This window comes from Balaenoptera physalus (assembly GCF_965194825.1).
Source record: "Balaenoptera physalus genome assembly, chromosome: 8".
NCBI lineage: Eukaryota > Metazoa > Chordata > Mammalia > Artiodactyla > Balaenopteridae > Balaenoptera > Balaenoptera physalus.
In genome coordinates, this window is record NC_138887.1 from 16,436,321 (window position 1) to 16,454,064 (window position 17,744).

General features: G+C 38.0%; 1 protein-coding gene across 2 annotated transcripts in view; it reads right to left on the reverse strand.

The window, feature by feature from the left end:
• Positions 1-17,744, reverse strand: part of PRKAR2B (protein kinase cAMP-dependent type II regulatory subunit beta) — a 109,043-nt gene that overhangs the window by 76,509 nt on the left and 14,790 nt on the right. For both annotated transcript variants that reach the window (XM_082473616.1, XM_082473615.1), the window contains exon 2: positions 2,224-2,259. In XM_082473616.1, the coding sequence (XP_082329742.1) occupies positions 2,224-2,259 (36 nt within the window). The remainder of the gene's footprint in view (positions 1-2,223; positions 2,260-17,744) is intronic.

A 17,744-nucleotide genomic window follows, 5' to 3' on the forward strand; every position in this document is an offset into this window, starting at 1 on the left:
TTACAGGTTTCACATTACAAATTTAAAGTTACAATTTACTTCTGAAAAGAAAAAGTATTTCTGAATTAAAACTTCATCAAAAAAAAATATCCTAAGAAACATTTTTAATTATCAGATATGAATTTCCCTATTTTAAGTAGATATCTATTTTTTTTATATTCAGGAAATGCTACTTCAAAAGAAACTGAAGTCTGCTACTGCATTGAATTACTTTTCGCCACTAGATTAAATTAACAAAGAGAACTGTAGAATTTCCTCCCCAAGATGTCTTAAGATAGTTTCTGCTTTCTTTGTCAAAAAAGTTTTAGCCAAAGACCATTGTTCTTTTTATCCAAGGCAGTAAATATAATTTTATTTCCCTTGCCTGTAAGACTGAAAATGTGTATAAAATGCTTACCACAGTGCCTGACCCATCAGGGGTATTCCATAAGTCAGTTCTCTTTTCCTTCCAATAATTAATGTCAAAATTCATTCTCATAGTGCTTTCCAGCATGTTATATTATTAGGGTAACAATATTTACACCTTTTAAGGCTTTTACAACATGACTCCTGAACGTTGATATCATTTCATTTTTCTTTAAATCAAACTGGCTCCCTGTTGTTTTCACTGGCATTTCCTATTGCCTATCACTTGGAATAAATGCAACATTTGACTTGAACGTGTATTTCTTTGCCGGCATTCTAGCTTGTCTACATTTCCAGCCAATCTTGCTAACATACACTGGACACAGATTTAGCAGTGGTGGTGGGGAGTGAAATAAGGGTGTTTCAAAACGAACCTATATACTAGAGCCCCTGATCCTTCAACTGATGCTAAGTATACTGAACAACAAATATTAATGGAATTTGCCCAGAAATAAATGTCTCATGTCAGTTTGAGGCAGAAAGGGAGACAATTTATTCTAAGAGTCTTAACTATGTTCCTACAGAAAGAATCTTACGTCACGGAGACAAGATATCACACTACTGATTCTGTCTTATTGTTCCTCTCTGTTTCCACCACTGCTCATGAAAGACTACATATTACACCAGAAGACGATCACTCTTGATAGCTCTACTCTGGGATAAAGTCTGATTGATGCCTTACTGACATAAACATAATCTCTCATTCCATGAAAGGCATTATAATCTACACTTTGTTTTCAACATTAAAAATAGATATGTCTCAACATTATAAAAAGTTCAGGAGGATAAAGTAGATACCATCACAATACAGCATATTATCCTAATCCCTGTCTTTTTCCTTATAGACCTGGTCACCACATAATAAGAGTAAATTATACCAGTAACTGCTGACAAATTAAAAATAAAACTCAATCTTAAAACACATTTAATAATATAGCACAGATGGAAATTAGGTAATTTTATGAAACAAATGACTCATTTGTATTATATAAATGTCAAAGATGATCTGTTTGAAATTATTTCTTGTGTTTTTCAACCAAAAAACTCTAGTTATATATAAAAGAAAGTCATTTTCTCAAACCAAACATGGTAGTACTTCACTTGTCCTCTATCTTTAGAGAAGAAGGTATTTCACAGAAGTGAATTTTCCAAACAATAGTTTATCCATTTCAGCGCCCAAACTCATTTAGGATAGAAATGCTTTCAACTGTGTACTATATTTCCCCACCAATGTAATGTAGGTGGTGCCCGGTATAGTGAACCAAATTTAAGCGCCTGTCAATGGTTAAGGTCGCCCTCACTGTGAATATGCAGAAGGTTACTGTGGTATCTCTAGGACAGCAATAGCCCCTGGGGCATGAACAAATATAAAGCAATTTGCTCCTATTCTGAATAGGACCCCATGATGACAAGGTCTTATATCGGAGTGTTATGAGTTTTCCTGTCCTTTATTAAAAACTCTCCATCCCTCCCTGTTTCTAGAGTGTCCTTCACCCAAGTTCTAAATTACTGCTTCTAAACTGTGACTGGCAAACCAGATAACCATGTAGATAATAATTTATCAAGAGCAGAAATAAACAAATTGGGGTAAGAGTCTCCATACATTAGCCTCAGTGCACAGTGTGATTTTAAGCTTAGCCACTCAGTGGGTATTTCCAATTATTTTCTAGTTCTTGATTTTATCAGATGGTTGTGTTTTCTGGGAAAATGACTGACAAATAAGTTATTACTCTATAGCAATTATTCTTTTCATACTTTCTTATCCAATCCATTTTTAAAATGTCACCAGAAGTGAGCAAAATCCATCATCAGACTTACCTGAGGCACGCCTCGTAAATCGGTTTATTACTGGAGCTGAAAGAGAAAAGCAGAATAACATGATTAGATAAAATTTTAATTTATCCAAAACCCTGAAAAGGACCTAAATCATTAAGTGATCCCGTAAATTAAATAGGAGAAAGATATGAATGAATAAATAATGCAAGAAGAAAAACCATTAATATATGAAAATTAAACGTTTAAATTCACTAGTAGCCAAAGCAATATAAATTAAAATCAATATTTCACCTGTTAAATTAGTCCCCCCAACACACTTTAAATGAAAATCCCTAGTTATGTGTGACTGAAACTACTTAACTGGGACAGTGCCAATCTATATAATATTTTTGTAAACAATTTGGCAATTACATCTAGTGCCATAAAAGGTGTGTCTCCTTTAAGAGAGTAACTCTACTTTCAAGAGATTTATCCTAAAGAAATATTACTAGAGAAGGAAAAAGATACACACACGTGTGCGCACACACACACATCTATTCAACAGCATCATTTTCACAGTGAAAAAATTTGTAAACAAAACTAAAAATGCTCACATATACTGATATCATTATTAGGTAAAGGATGGTGTATTTGTGGTTTTGACAATTTTTGTGCAACCCAAAGGTCTGTGATATGCAAATCTATCTGTGGAAGGCTGCAATTTCAGGCTGGTGTATAGGAATGCATTGCTTAGCTGGTAAGCCCACCCTTGGCCCACTCCCTGCATTCAACTTAGCTCTGTTGTTTCTTCTTGGTTTTGCTTACAGATATCTTACAGTTATCTCAAGACATTAGGTTTTTAAAAACTTTATTTCTTGAGAGAAGCAGGTAAGTTTACAGTTCATATTATATACAGAAAGGACATCATGTATTACACAGTATATTTTAGTAGCAGGATGTCATGGGTCTACTATGATACTTTTTAATACTTCAATACTTTTAAAACAGTAATTATAAAGACTGTTTACACTATGGAAATAGGTCAAGTAAAAAAAGAAGACTTAAAATTTTTGTCAGCATTACGGTTATAGAGCACAAAAAATATAGATGCTTTGGAATAAGTACTAGAAGAAAACTCTGTCAGATGTTTCACACTAATCCTTGCAACCATTCTATTAAGTAGCAGCACCGCAACATTACTGATGACAACATTTTACAGTAAGACTCAGAGATATGGATTAGTTTGCTTTAGATCACATAGTCACCCTGTGGCAGAGCTTGAGAATTTGAACTCAGGCACTTCTAGCACCAAAATGCTGCCCCACCAAGAACAGAAAGCAAAAATACTGATGCCTGAAATCACCATGTAACAGGTAAATATTTCCTTCCATATTGATCTCCATTGTTACTAAGGATTAACTGTGTGAAATCATTCACAAACCCAATTATTAAAACACTATAATTTTTTTTAAACACTATAATTTATAGCAAAATTATATACTCTGAGCAAGAGAGAGAAAATTTCCACTATTTATATACCAAAATAATTCAGCCATATAGCTGCAAAGTCACAAATTACTTATATAAAAACCTTTCATCAGGTAAAGTGTAGTTATATTTTATATATCGCATGCACAAAAAATCTTCCATCAGTTTTCTTGGACACCTTCAACCCTTTTTCACAACTCCTTCAGAACCTAGTCTAAAAAAAGCCTCCCCAGCAAGCTACAAGGACAGGGGAAACTTCAACCACAGGAATGCAGAATAGATAGTGCTGGCTGACCAAGGCGAGATGAAGGTAAAAAGCATATCTCAGCCTTGGGGCAAGAAACAGAGCAGACACTCTCCTCCCCGTCTAGTCTCTCTAGACAATGAAATCACAGCACTGTGAGCTTCTGGTTTGAAATGTTGGGACATCTTTGTTCCCTTGGGGTCCCTTAGGTTTCTGTGCCTTTTTTTTTTTTTTTGGCCACACTGCACGGTTTGTTGGATCTTAGTTCCCTGACCAGGAATTGAACCCAGCCCTCAGCTGTGAAAGCATGGAGTCCTAACCACTGGACGGCCGGCGAATTCCCTGTGTCTTTCTGAAGTGTTTAAGGCAGAGATTTTCAACGAAGCGGCATCACCATCTAGGAGGTGTATTCTAAAGTTGTGGGAGCAATTTTTTCAACTGTCACAATAATTCAGAAGACATCCTTGGCATTTGACAGACAACGTACAGGACAATCCTATACAACAAAGAACTGTCATGAATCCCAAAACTTTTGTCCTGCACTACTTTCACATATCCCACTGGACATTCATGTTGGCAAACAAGTCAATTTATAACCACCTGAGCCTAAATTCTAACACTGTTTATACATAAATACGATTATTATATGCAGTTTTAATATACATCAGATTTTCTACAACATAAATCAAAGGAATTTGGGGGTTTTTTGTGGTATTTTTGTTTTGTTTGGAATTTTACTAATAGATGTTCATCATTTCAAAAAATCATGTCACTGCTATATCACTGTGGTATCTGAATAACCAGTACAATACACCTGATCAGACTACATTTGCAGCTTTCATATTCTTAGTGATTCTACATGTAAGTGGGAGAATCTAACTGCATTATGTCTTCTTGTGTACATGTAAGCGCATACCTACTGAAACACATTTTACTTACTATAAATTAATTGCCTTATTTCTCCTTTATATTTTTGCTAGAAATTATATCAATTTTTAAATTGTACGTAGAGAGGTTCTATGACTATGACTTCCATTTCCCAATAGTAAATGGGGCACAGGACTGGACAGTTAAGAAGATGGGGGCACCAGGCATGTGGTACCCAGTAGTTAAGGTAAACACTGGGTTTTGACAAAATTACCAAAAATCCAATCCCTCAAAACATATCCCTTCATATCCACTTGCAGGGATGAAACACAAGTGTTTCCTGTACCAACTCTTGGCAAGCTAACAATAACCTTCACAATTTTTTTAGACTTTTTAGTTTAGTTACCAAAATGGGGAAGAAGATTGAGATTCAGGGTGGAGACTCTGCTGTAAGTAAAGCGATGTGCATCTGGGCATGGAGTGCCTGGTGTTTTCTCTCTCAGGAACCCAAGTACAGGGAAGGGGAGCAGGCGGAAGGTGAGGAAGGACGCTCCACCGGGCGCTGACTGGGGTCAGGAGGCGTGGGCTCCACTGCTGGCCCCACCGCCTTCCGGGAAACCTTGGATGAATCGTGTAACTTTGACCTAAATCCTCAATTTAAAAAACATGCAAGGTAAGATCTGTCCTCCTTAATTCAAGGGGGGTTTTATGAAAAAATAAATAAACATCTTTGAAAGTGCCCGTAAACTATAAATTCCTATTCAAATACAAGAGATTGATGTTTACTATGAGCTAATATTACCAATTTTAACATTACATTTTTTGCATATACAAAGTAAACAGCAGCACAAATTCACAAAAAAGTTAATAGATGATGCTTTAAAATGTGCTAAGTCAAATTAGGTTTCCTCAGACTCTTGGTTTCCACCTTTATATTTTCCTATTCTATAGATACTCTGTAAGTGTATTTATACACACACACACACACACACACACACACACATTAGGAGAATATAGAAGGAAAAATATAGCAAACGTATTATCTGCCTGGAGAAACAAATATGATTTAAGAATATACTAAATGCCCCTAACATTTTAAGGAGATATAACCTAAGATCTTAATGAATCCTAAGGAAAAATACAGAAATGTTTATATCGGTTTGACTTTCTCCCACGTGCCATTCCAGCGCAACACTGAGAGTCCTGTGTTCCTATGAATGTCTTTGCGCTCGTCTATCCAGAGATCCCATCAGTTCCCAAACCAGACGGGTCTTAATTCCTCAGCCCCCAGAAGTATAACTGATTCAAGTCTTCTTTAATCCTGGAATATCCTTACAGGAAAAACGCTCTACTACTTGAGGTGGCTGAATGAGCCTCTCTGTTCCTAGCAGTGAAAACAGCCTCCCACACCTGTGACTGGAGTTCCCCGGAGCCAGCAGGACCTGCTTATCTTCTCACCTCTTTATGCCTGAAGCCCAAGATAAGCAGTGCCTGGTAGATAAGAGGCACTGAGTCAACAGCTGTGGCGTGAATCAATCAACTCTGTGAAGTAAACAGAGCAAGTCTCCTTGTCCCACTTATTCCACTGTCTATTGGATGTGGATGCCGGGCACTGGGAATGTGACAGAGTCCCTGCCTCTGAAGAGCTTGACCAAGTCGGGGGTATTTTCACATACTATGACTGCAAGGGCTTATGCCATGCACGCAGCTGCCCTAACGGAAAAATTTAGGTAAAAAGAGAAGTTCCGTAGAAGACTAGAAAACTTAAGAAATTCTATAAAAACAAAAGCAGTCGATTGAAAGCATGAACCAATGAGTTTGGCCTTCAGAAAGGAAAGCCAGGTTGATAGTCATGCAGATAGTTTGCATCTCTGAGCATAATGCTGGGAGAGGAGTTCCAAGTTAAAGAAATAAGAGCCCTGAGTTGTGATTTATGGTCATTAAACACACACACACACACACACAGAGCCACCCTATCTATACTGGAGCCACATTGGTTAAATGGACTTTTGCAGGAAAGTGTTCATATACCCTGAAGTGAGGTGTACACAACAATCTTGGAGTCAGCACAATAATTAGCACCCCTAGCCTCCTATGAGTCGCCTTTTCTAGCAATGAACACTTTCCAAATCTGCTGTCTAAATAAAAGATTCTAGACATTATGTCAATTGAAACCATGTTAACTAATTATATTTGACAGAATAAATACTTAGCTCAGAGTAAATTAATTTCTCTTATGCCTGGGCTTCAAAAATTAAAACTGAAATAAGGCTCACCCTTGAACCAAGGAAGAATTAACTTTTTAAAATATCAACAGCAATGAAAGCAAATAAACAACAAAACCTGAAATATTTTGCTAATTAACGTAACAGGCACAATTTTCAAACTTTTTTATACAGGTTTAATTTCTGACATTGAAAAGGACCATTTATTTTCTGTGTCTTTGTTAAAGCCATGTCTGCTCACAGTACTTCTGACTGGACATGATGGGAACTGTTTGAAAGGCTGGCATTTGGGGGACCAATTTTCTTCTTTCTTTTTGATTATACAGCATGAGATCAGGCATCAACCTACCCTACACACGGAGCATGGCTGCAGGTACGGCTGAGTGAAATGAAATAGACATTCAGCTTTTAAAAAATGCCAGCTTTAAAGACCACTAAAAAGATGCACAGTTTTGTTCTTTCTATTCACAAAGCAAACTCCTCAAAATATAACTGATATTCTAAAATACTGAGGTCATAAAATATAACTATTACCCTAGGGGGAAAATACACTCCTAGTTACTTTTGCTTACAAAGGAACTTGATTCTCTACTGTTTTTTTTTTTTAATTTATTAATTTTTTTTTGGCTGTGCTGGGTTTCGTTGCTGCGCGCGGACTTTCTCTAGTTGCGGCGAGCCGGGTTTACTCTTCGTTGTGGTGCGCAGGCTTCTCATTGTGGTGACTTCTCTTGTCGGGGAGCACGGGCTCTAGGGCATGCAGGCTTCAGTAGTTGTGGCGTGTGGGCTCAGTAGCTGTGGCTCGCAGGCTCTAGAGCGCAGGCTCAGTAGTTGTGGCGCACGGGCTTAAAAAGTCCCTCTACTTTTTAATTCATGAGGATTCTACCCTCTTAGGAACAGGAAGAAAAATATAGCTTTAGCTAGCAGAGTCCTAAGGTAGCTAAGCGTATAAAACCACACACAGAGCTGATGTAATACCAATGTAGAGAAAAAGGCTCCCAAATACTTTTAGATTTTAAAATGTGGGCTCAGAAGAAAAGCAGGAGATGGGAAAGGTCATTGTCAAAACTACATCAATTCAGGAACTTCCCTGGTGGCGCAGTGGTTAAGAATCCACCTGCCAATGCAGGGGACACAGGTTCTAGTCCTGGTCCGGGAAGATTGCACATGCCGCGGAGCAACTAAAGCCCGTGCACCACAACTACTGAGCCTGCGCTCTAGAGCCTGTGTTCCACAACTACTGAGCCCGCGCGCCTAGAGCCTGTGCTCCGCAACAAGAGAAGCCACAGCAATGAGAAGCCCATGCACCGCAACGAAGAGTAGCCCCGCTCGCCGCAACTAGAGAGGGTCTGCGCGCAGCAACAAAGACCCAACGCAGCCAAAAATAAATTAATTAAAAAAAAAATACATCAATTCAATCTCTACTTCCACATATGCTAAAACTGTCTCTTCTAAACTTATGGGATCAAGTATGTGCGAGTATGTATGTGCAAAGCAGATTTATGGAAACTAATGTTTTGTTTGTTAAGAGTGAACAATCCAGACTAGACCACTAAGAATACTAGGAAAACCAAAAGCTCGGTGAGTTTGAACTGTCACACATCCCTGAAGTCACAATAAAACAGACCCAGAAAAGGGTAATTAAGAAAAATAAAGGGCTCTGAAATGAACACTAACTGAGAAAACAATCAGGGGAATGTGATTAAGGTTGGCCTAATCATAAAAGTACAGTTTTAGAAAATACCATATTCAAATCATCCCCCTTGTCTTCACAGAATGAAGACGTTCCTGCTATTCTAGGCTCAGCTCAAATGTCTCCTCCTAAAGAAGCCTTTCTCTAAACATTCTCCAGGTCCTCTCAATCACATCATCCTGCTTCTTTTCTTCCAAGCATTATCAGAAGACAGCTAGTGCATTATGTTTACTGTGTTTCTTTGCACACTACTGAGAGGGCAGTGTCCTTCCTTGTCTGTTTTACTACTGTATCCCCAGTGCCTAGAACACTGCTTGATATAATATGTATTTGGTTCAACAAGTACTGAATGAAAAGTGCTAACGAAAAATGAGTATAATAAGGGTATTCCTTGACACTTAAAGATTATTTGGACAAATGTAAGTGATAATTTATATACATATTATATTTATGAAACCCATAAATTAAAATACACTACCGACTGAAACGTAAAATAGACTTAAAAACAGTAGACCTTGACTGACTGGCATTTGGCTTTTTGTACAAGCAGCAAAAAAGAAATCCCATTTATGCCCCATAATTACAAAAATGTAACCCAGATGCTAGTTTCCAGCAAAAATAATGAAAAATTTCACAAGATAATCAGTGCAGAAAGCAATGGCACTTCTCAATTAAAATGTGGAAAAGAGGATTTCAAAAGCATCCATGTTTCCAACGGTTTTATTTTTAATCAAGGTGAAACTGACATACAATGAAATGCACAACTCACTGAGTTCTGACAAATGCATACACCTATATAACCAACACTCCAATCAAGATATAAAACATTTCCAACACCCTGGAAAGGTTCCACAAGCCCCCTTACGGTCAATTCCCACTATCCCTTAGGAAACTACTGTTAGGATTTCTACCACCATAGCTTAGTTTTGCCTGTCCGTGAATTTCATATAAATGTGAGATTTATTCTCACTGTTGAGAGCATCAATAATTCTTTTTTATTGCTGAGTAGTATTTCATTGTGTGAATGCACTACAATTTGTTTATTCATTCTCCTGTTGATTTTTTTTTCCCAGTTTGGGCTATTGTGAATAAAACTTCTGTAAATATTTTTATATAAATCGTTTTGTGAACATATACATTTCTTTTTCTTAAGCCAATGCCTAGAGTGGGAACGCTGGCTCATAGGTGAGTGAATGTTTAACCTTATAAAAACCTGCTGATTTCCTAAGGGTTTGTACCATTTCATACTCTCATAGGTAATAAACAAGAGTTCCAGTTGCTCTATGTCTTCGCTAACATAAGGTATGTCATCTTATTTTAGCCGTTCTTGTGAGTGTTTAGTGGCAACTCACTGTGGTTTTAATGTTAATTTCCTTAATAACTAAAAATACTGAGCTCCCTCCCATGGGCTTATTGGCCATTAAGTCTTTTTTTTTTTTTTAAATAAAACAGGTTTATTAATTAAAGGACTTCCCAAGTCTTTAGTACTCCAAATGACATTTGTTTTTGGGGTTTTTCTAAAATAGATCTTTGTTGGAGTATAATTGCTTCACAATACTGTGTTGGTTTCTGTTGCTCAACAAAGCGAATCAACCATATGCATACACATGTCCCCATATCCCCTCCCTTTTGAGCCTCCCTCCCATCCTCCCTATCCCACCTCTCTAGGTCATCACAAAGCACCGAGCTGATCTCCCTGTGCTATGCTGCTGCTTCCCACCAGCCAACTATTTCACATTCGGTAGTGTATATATGTCGATGCTACTCTCACTTCGCCCCAGCTTCGCCCTCCCACCCCATGTCCTCAAGTCCGTTTTCTATGTCTACCTCTTTATTCCTGCCCTGCAACTAGGTTCATCAGTACCATTTTTTTGTTTTTTTAGGTTCCATATATATGTGTTAGCATATGGTATTTGTTTTTCTCTTTCTGACTTCCTTCACTCTGCATGACAGACTCTATGTCCATCCACCTCACTACAAATAATTCAATTTGGTTTCTTTTTATGGCTGAGTAATATTCCATTGTATATATGTGCCACATCTTCTTTATCCATTCATCTGTCCTAAATGTCATAAATGGACATTTAGGTTGGTTCCATGTCCTGGCTATTGTAAGTAGTGCTGCAATGAACATTGTGGTACATGCCTCTTTTTGAATTATGGTTTTCTCAGGGTATATGCCCAGTAGCGGGATTGCTGGGTCATATGGTAGTTCTATTTTTAGTTTTTTAAGGAACCTCCATACTGTTTTCCATAGTGGTTGTATCAATTTACATTCCCACCAACAGTGCAGGAGGATTTCCTTTTTACCACACCCTTTCCAGAATTTATTGTTTCTAGATTTTTTGATAATGGCCACTCTGACAAGTGTGAGGTTATATCTCATTGTAGTTTTGATTTGCATTTCTCTGATAATTAGTGATGTTGAGCAGCTTTTCATGTGTCTCTTGGCCATCTGTATGTCTTCCTTAGTGAAATGCCTATGTAGGTCTTCTGCCCATTTTTTAACTGGATGGTTTGCTTTTTTCATATTGAGCTCCATGAGCTGTTTGTATATTTTGGAGATTAATCCTTTGCCTGTTGTTTCATTTGCAAATACTTTCTCCCATTCTGAGGGTTGTCTTTTCGTCTTGTTTATAGTTTCCTTTGCTGTGCAAAAGTGTTTAAGTTTCATTTTGTCCCATTTATTTTTGTTTTTACTGCCATTACTATAGGAGGTGGATCAAAAAAGATCTTGCTGTGATTTATGTCAAACAGTATTCTTCCTATGTTTTCCTCTAAGAATTTTATAGTGTCCAGTCTTACATTTAGGTCATTAATCCATTCTGAGTTTATTTTTGTGTATGGTGTTAGAGAGTGTAATAATTTCATTCTTTTACATGTAGCTGTCCAGTTTTCCCAGCACCACTTATTGAAGAGACTGTCTTTTCTCCATTGTATAGCCTTGCCTCCTTTGTCATAGATTAGTTGACCATAGGTGTGTGGGTTTATCTCTGGGCTTTCTATCCTGTTCCATTGATCTATATGTCTGTTTTTGTGCCAGTACCATACTGTCTTGATTACTGTAGCTTTGTAGTATAGTCTGAAGTCAGGGAGCCTGATTCCTCCAGCTCCGTTTTTCTTTCTCAAGATTGCTTTGGCTATTTGGGGTCTTCTGTGTTTCCATACGAATTGTAAAATTTTTTGTTCTAATTCTGTGAAGAATGCCATTGGTAGTTTGATAGGTATTGTACTGAATCTGTAGATTGCTTTGGGTAGTATAGTCATTTTCACAATATTGATTCTTCCAATCCAAGAACATGGTATATTTCTCCAACTGTTTATGTCATCTTTGATTTCTTTCATCAGTGTTTTATAGTTTTCCGAGTACAAGTCTTTTGCCTCCTTAGGCAGGTTTATTCCTAGGTATTTTTTTCTTTTTGTTGCAGTGGTAAATGGGAGTGTTTCCTTAATTTCTCTTTCTGATTTTTCGTTGTTGGTGTATAGAAATGCCAGAGATTTCTGTGCATTAATTTTGTATCCCACAACCTTACCAAATTCATTGACTAGTTCCAGTAGTTTTCTGGTGTCATCTTTAGAATTTTCTACATATAGTATCATGTCACTGGCAAACAGTGACAGTTTTACTTATTCTTTTCCAATCTGTATTCCTTTTATTTCTTTTTCTTCTCTGATTGCTGTGGATAGGACTTCCAAAACTATGTTGAATAAGAGTGGCGAGAGTGGACATCCTTGTCTTGTTCCTGATCTTAGTGGAAATGCTTTCAGTTTTTCACCATTGAGTATGATGCTTGCTGTGGGTTTGTCATATATGGCCTTTATAATGTTGAGGTAGGTTCCCTCTATGCCCATTTACTGGAGAGTTTTTATCATAAATCAATGTTGAATTTTGTCAAAAGCTTTTTCTGCATCTATTGAGATGATCATATAGTTTTTATTCCTTAATTAGTTAATGTGGTGTATCACATTGATTGATTTGCATATATTGAAGAATCCTTGCATCCCTGGGATAAATCCCACTTGATCATGGTGTATCATACTTTTTAATCTGCTGTTGAATTCTGTTTGCTAGTATTTTGTTCTGGATTTTTGCATCTATGTTCATCAGTGATATTGGTCTATAATTTTCTTTTTTTGTGGTATCTTTTTCTGGTTTTGGTATCAGGGTGATAGTGGCTTCGTAGAATGAATTTGGGAGTGTTTCTCCCTCTGCAATTTTTTGGGAGAGTTTGAGAAGGATAGGTGTTAGCTCTTCTCTAAATGTTTGATAGAATTTGCCTGTGAAGCCATCTGGTCCTGGACTTTCGTTTGTTGGAAGATTTTTAATTACAGTTTCAATTTCATTACTTGTGATAGGTCTCTTTATATTTTCTAATTCTTCCTAGTTCAGTCTTGGAAAGTTGTACCTTTCCAAGAATTTGTCCATTTCTTCTTTCTCTAGTTGTTTTAAGTGTAGGGTTAGATTGTTTGAGATTTTTGTTTCTTGAGGTTAGACTGAATTGCTATAAACTTCCCTCTTAGAACTGCTTTTGCTGCGTCCCATAGGTTTTGGGTCATCGTGTTTTCATTGTTGTTTGTTTCTATGTATTTTTTAATTTCTTCTTTGATTTCTTCAGTGATCTCTTGGTTATTTAGTAGTGCACTGTTTAGCCTCCATGTATGTGTGTTTTTTTACAGTTTTTTTCCTGTAATTGATTTCCAATCTCATAGCGCTGTGGTCAGAAAAGATGCTTGAAACGATTTCAATTTACTTAAATTTTCCAAGGCTTGATTATCAGTCACCCAAGATGTGATCTATCCTGGAGAACGTTCCATGTGCACTTGAGAAGAAAGTGTATTCTGGCACTTTTGGTTGGAATGTTCTATAAATATCAATTAGATCTAGCTGGTCTATTATGCCATTTAAAGCTTGTGTTTATTTATTTTCTGTTTGGATGATCTGTCCATTGGTGTAAGTGGGGTGTTAAAGTCCCCTACTATTATTGTGTTACTGTCCATTTCTCCTTTCATGGTTGTTAGCATTTGCCTTATGTACTCAGGTGCTCCTATGTTGGGTGCATAAACATTTATAATTGTTATACCTTCTTCTTGGATTGATCCTTTGATCATTATGTAGTGTCCCTCCTTATCTCTTGTAACAGTCTTTATTTTAAAGTCTATTTTACCTGATACGAGTATTGCTACTCCAGCTTTCTTTTGATTTCCGTTTGCATGGAATATCTTTTTCCATCCCTTCACTTTCAGTCTGTATGTGTCCCTAGGTCTGAAGTGGGTCTCTTGTAGACAGCATATATACGGGTCTTGTTTTTGTATCCATTCAGCCAGTCTGTATCTTTTGGTTGGGACATTTAATCCATTTACCTTCAAGGTTATTATTGATATGTATGTTCCTATTACCATTTTCTTAATTTTTGGGGGTGTTTTTGTGGGTCTTTTTCTTCTGTGTTTCCTGCTTAGATAAGTTTCTTTAGCATTTGTTGTAAAGCTGGTTTGGTGGTGCTGAATTCTCTTAGCTTTTGCTTGTCTGAAAAGCTTTTGACTTCTCTGTCGAATCTGAATGAGATCCTTGCTGGGTAGAGTAATCTTGGTTGTAGGTTTTTCTCTTTCATCACTTTAAGTATATCCTGCCATCCCTTCTGGCCTGCAGAGTTTCCGCTGAAAAATCAGCTGATAACCTTACGGGGATTCCTTTGTATGTTATTTTTTGTTTCTCCCTTGCTGCTTTTAATATTTTTTGTTTGAATTTAATTTTTGTTAGTTTTATTAATATGTGTCTTGGTGTGTTTTTCCTAGGGTTTACCCTGTATGGGACTCTCTGTGCTTCCTGGACTTGGTTGACTATTTCCTTTCCCATGTTAGGGAAGTTTTCGACTATAATCTCTTCAAATATTTTCTCAGACCCTTTTTTTTTCTCTTTTTCTTCTGGGACCCCTATAATTCGAATGTTGGTGTGTTTAGTGTTGTCCCAGAGGTCTCTGAGATTGTCTTCAATTCTTTTCATTCTTTTTTCTGCTCCTCAGCAGTTACTTCCACCACTTTGTCTTCCAGCTCACTTAATCGTTCTTCTGCCTCAGTTATTCTGTTATTCATTTTTCCTAGTGTTGTTCATCTCTGTTTGTTTGTTCTTTAGTTCTTCTAGATCTGTGTTAAACATTTTTTGTATTTTCTCAGTCTGTGCCTCCATTCTATTTCTGAGATTATGGATCATCTTTACTATCATTACTCTGAATTCTTTTTCAGGTAGTTGCCTATTTCCTCTTCATTTATTTGGTCTTGTAGGTTTTTACCTTGCTCCTTCATCTGTGATATATTTTTTTGCCGTCTCTCTCTTTTTTTTTTTTATGAGTGGGATTGTGTTCCTGTCTTACTGGTTGTTTGGCCTGAGGCTTCTAACACTAGGGTTTGTAGGCTATTGGGTAGAGCTGGGTCTTGGTGCTGAGATGAGGAACTCCATGAGACCTCACTCTGATGAATATTCCCTGGGGTCTGAGGTTCTCTGTTAGTCCAGTGGTTCAGACTTGGAGCTCCCACCGCAGGAGCTTCAGCCTGACCCTGGGCTCGTGAACCAAGATCCTGCAAGCCACCTGGGGCAGCAAAACAAACAAAGAAAAAACAACAAACAAAAAAACACACAACAACAAAGTAAAAAATAAAATTAGACTAGGAAACTAACAGATATGTTAGGAAGAATACAAAAATAAAAACATAGATGAATTAACAACCAGAAGGTACATCAGTACCACAATAGTAAAAAGAGAAGGGAAAATTTAAAAAAGGGAGCAAGGGGAAGGCCTTGGCTGTGGAGGGCAGGGCCTAAGCAAGGGCAAGGTTTGGGTGGTGGGCGGGGCCAATGCTCAGGACCCACAGGGCTGGAAAAGGCTCTGGGGGCTGTGGGGGGCGGGGCTTAGGCTCAAGGAACAGAAGGGGCCCAGGCATGCCCCCCACCCCTGGTCTCAGAGGGCAGCGGACCTCACCTGGGAGTCCAGCAGGCTTCCTGGGCTCGAGTGGGTGGGGCAAATGCCCTCCTCTCCTCTCCTGCTCCTCTGGTCTGGGAGGGGCCCTCCCACCTGCCTCTCCTGATCTCCCTTGCCTCCCTCCTATGCCCCCAAGGACCCACGCAGCCTGGAGGGGACTTGGAGGGCAGGGGATCTGCCTGGGAGCTCAGCAGGCTCCCTGGGCCTGAGTGGGCAGGGCAATTGCCCTCTGCTCCTCACCCACTCCTCCTAGAGGGCCCCTCCCACCTGCCTCTCCTGGTCTCCCCGGCCTCCTTCCTATGCCCCCAGGACCCATGTGGCCTGGATGGGGCTTTGGAGGGCGGGGTACTGGCTTGGGAGCTCATCAGGCTCCCCGGCCTGAGTGGGCCAGGCGATTGTCCTCCGCTCCTCTCCCGCTCTTCCTGGAGAGTCGCTCCCGCCTGCCTCTCCTCATCTCCCCAGCCTCAGGGGCACCGATCCTGTCTGGCCTCCACTTCTCCTTTCCCCTCAGTCCCCCTACATCCTACCGGTTCACTTTGGGGTTCTTCCCGTCTCCTTGGGCGTCAGAGCCCCCAACATGGGCGGGCAGGCACCCTACTTGTGGGGAGACACTAACTCCACATCTTCCCACGTGGCCATCTTCTTTTATGTCTTCTTTATTAAACTGTTTAGGTCTTTTGCTCAGTTTGATTAGCGGCTTTTTGTTATTGAGTTTTAACAGTTCTTTTTATATATTCTTAGTAACAACTAATTAGAATATGTAATAGAAAAATATCCCAGTTATAATACCAACAAAAATAATATGTTACTTAGAAATAAAACTAAGAAAAGACAAGAAAATCCTTTATGGAGAAAATGATAAAACACTGAAGAAATGAAAGGAAGACCGGATAAATAGAGATATGCAATGTTCATGGAATATTTATGTCTCCAAATTTGTTTATAAATTCCAACAAACACCTAATAAAGTTTTTCACATCATTGAAGAAGCTTATCCTAAAAGTTCTGTGGAATAATAAAAGCCCATGAATAGTTAAACAATTCTGAAGAAAAATAAGGTGGATGTACTTACTTACCACATATCAGGACCATATAAAGTCATATTAGGAGAAAGAGAGAGTAATTAAAGAATGGACAAACCAACAGAACAGAATAGACTGTAAGTACCTTCACATAAAAATGGAAAATTGATGTTTAAAAATCAGTGGGGGAAAAAAGTCAATAAATGATGCATATTTTTAAAAAATGAAATGAGATTCTCATCTCATACCAGGCACAAAAATAAATTATAGATGGATTAAAACCTTAAGTGTGAAACTCAAGACTTTTTCATTTTTACAAGAAAATGAAGAGCTTATCTTTTTAATTCGAGGTAGAGATAGATTCCTTAAGGCACAAAAAAGTATAAGTATAAAGGAAGGGATTAATGTTGGGCTACAATAAAATCAGGAAATTCTGTTCTTGAGTGAAATGGTACGAACATGAATGAAAAGAGTGAAATAGGTGAGGGAAATTAACAGGTACAAGCTTCCAGTTACAAAACATGGGGATGAAATGTACAGCATGGGGAATATAGTCAATAAAAATGTAATATCTTTGTATGGCAACGGATGGTAACTAGACTTATCATGGTAATCATTCTGCAATGTATACAAATACTGAATCACTATGTTGTGCACCAGGAACTAACATAGTGTTGTAGGTCCATTATACTTCAACAAACAAAGAAATAAACTCGTAGAAAAAGAGATCAGATTTGTGGTTACCAGAGGCAAGGGTTGAGGGGATGAGCAAATGGATGAAGATGGTCAAATGGTATAAATTTCCAGTTACAGGATAAATAAGTACTAGGGATGTAATGTACAATGTGATTAATATAATCAACACTGCTGTGTGCTACATATGGAAGTTGTTAAGAGAGTAAATCCTAAGAGTTCTCATCACAAGGAAAAAATACATTTTTCCTTTTCTTTTACATCTATATGAGATGATGGATGTTCACTAAACCTCTTGCGGTCATCATTTCATGATGTACTTAAGTCAGATCATTATGCTGTACACCTTAAACTTGTACAGTGCTGTATGTCGATTACATC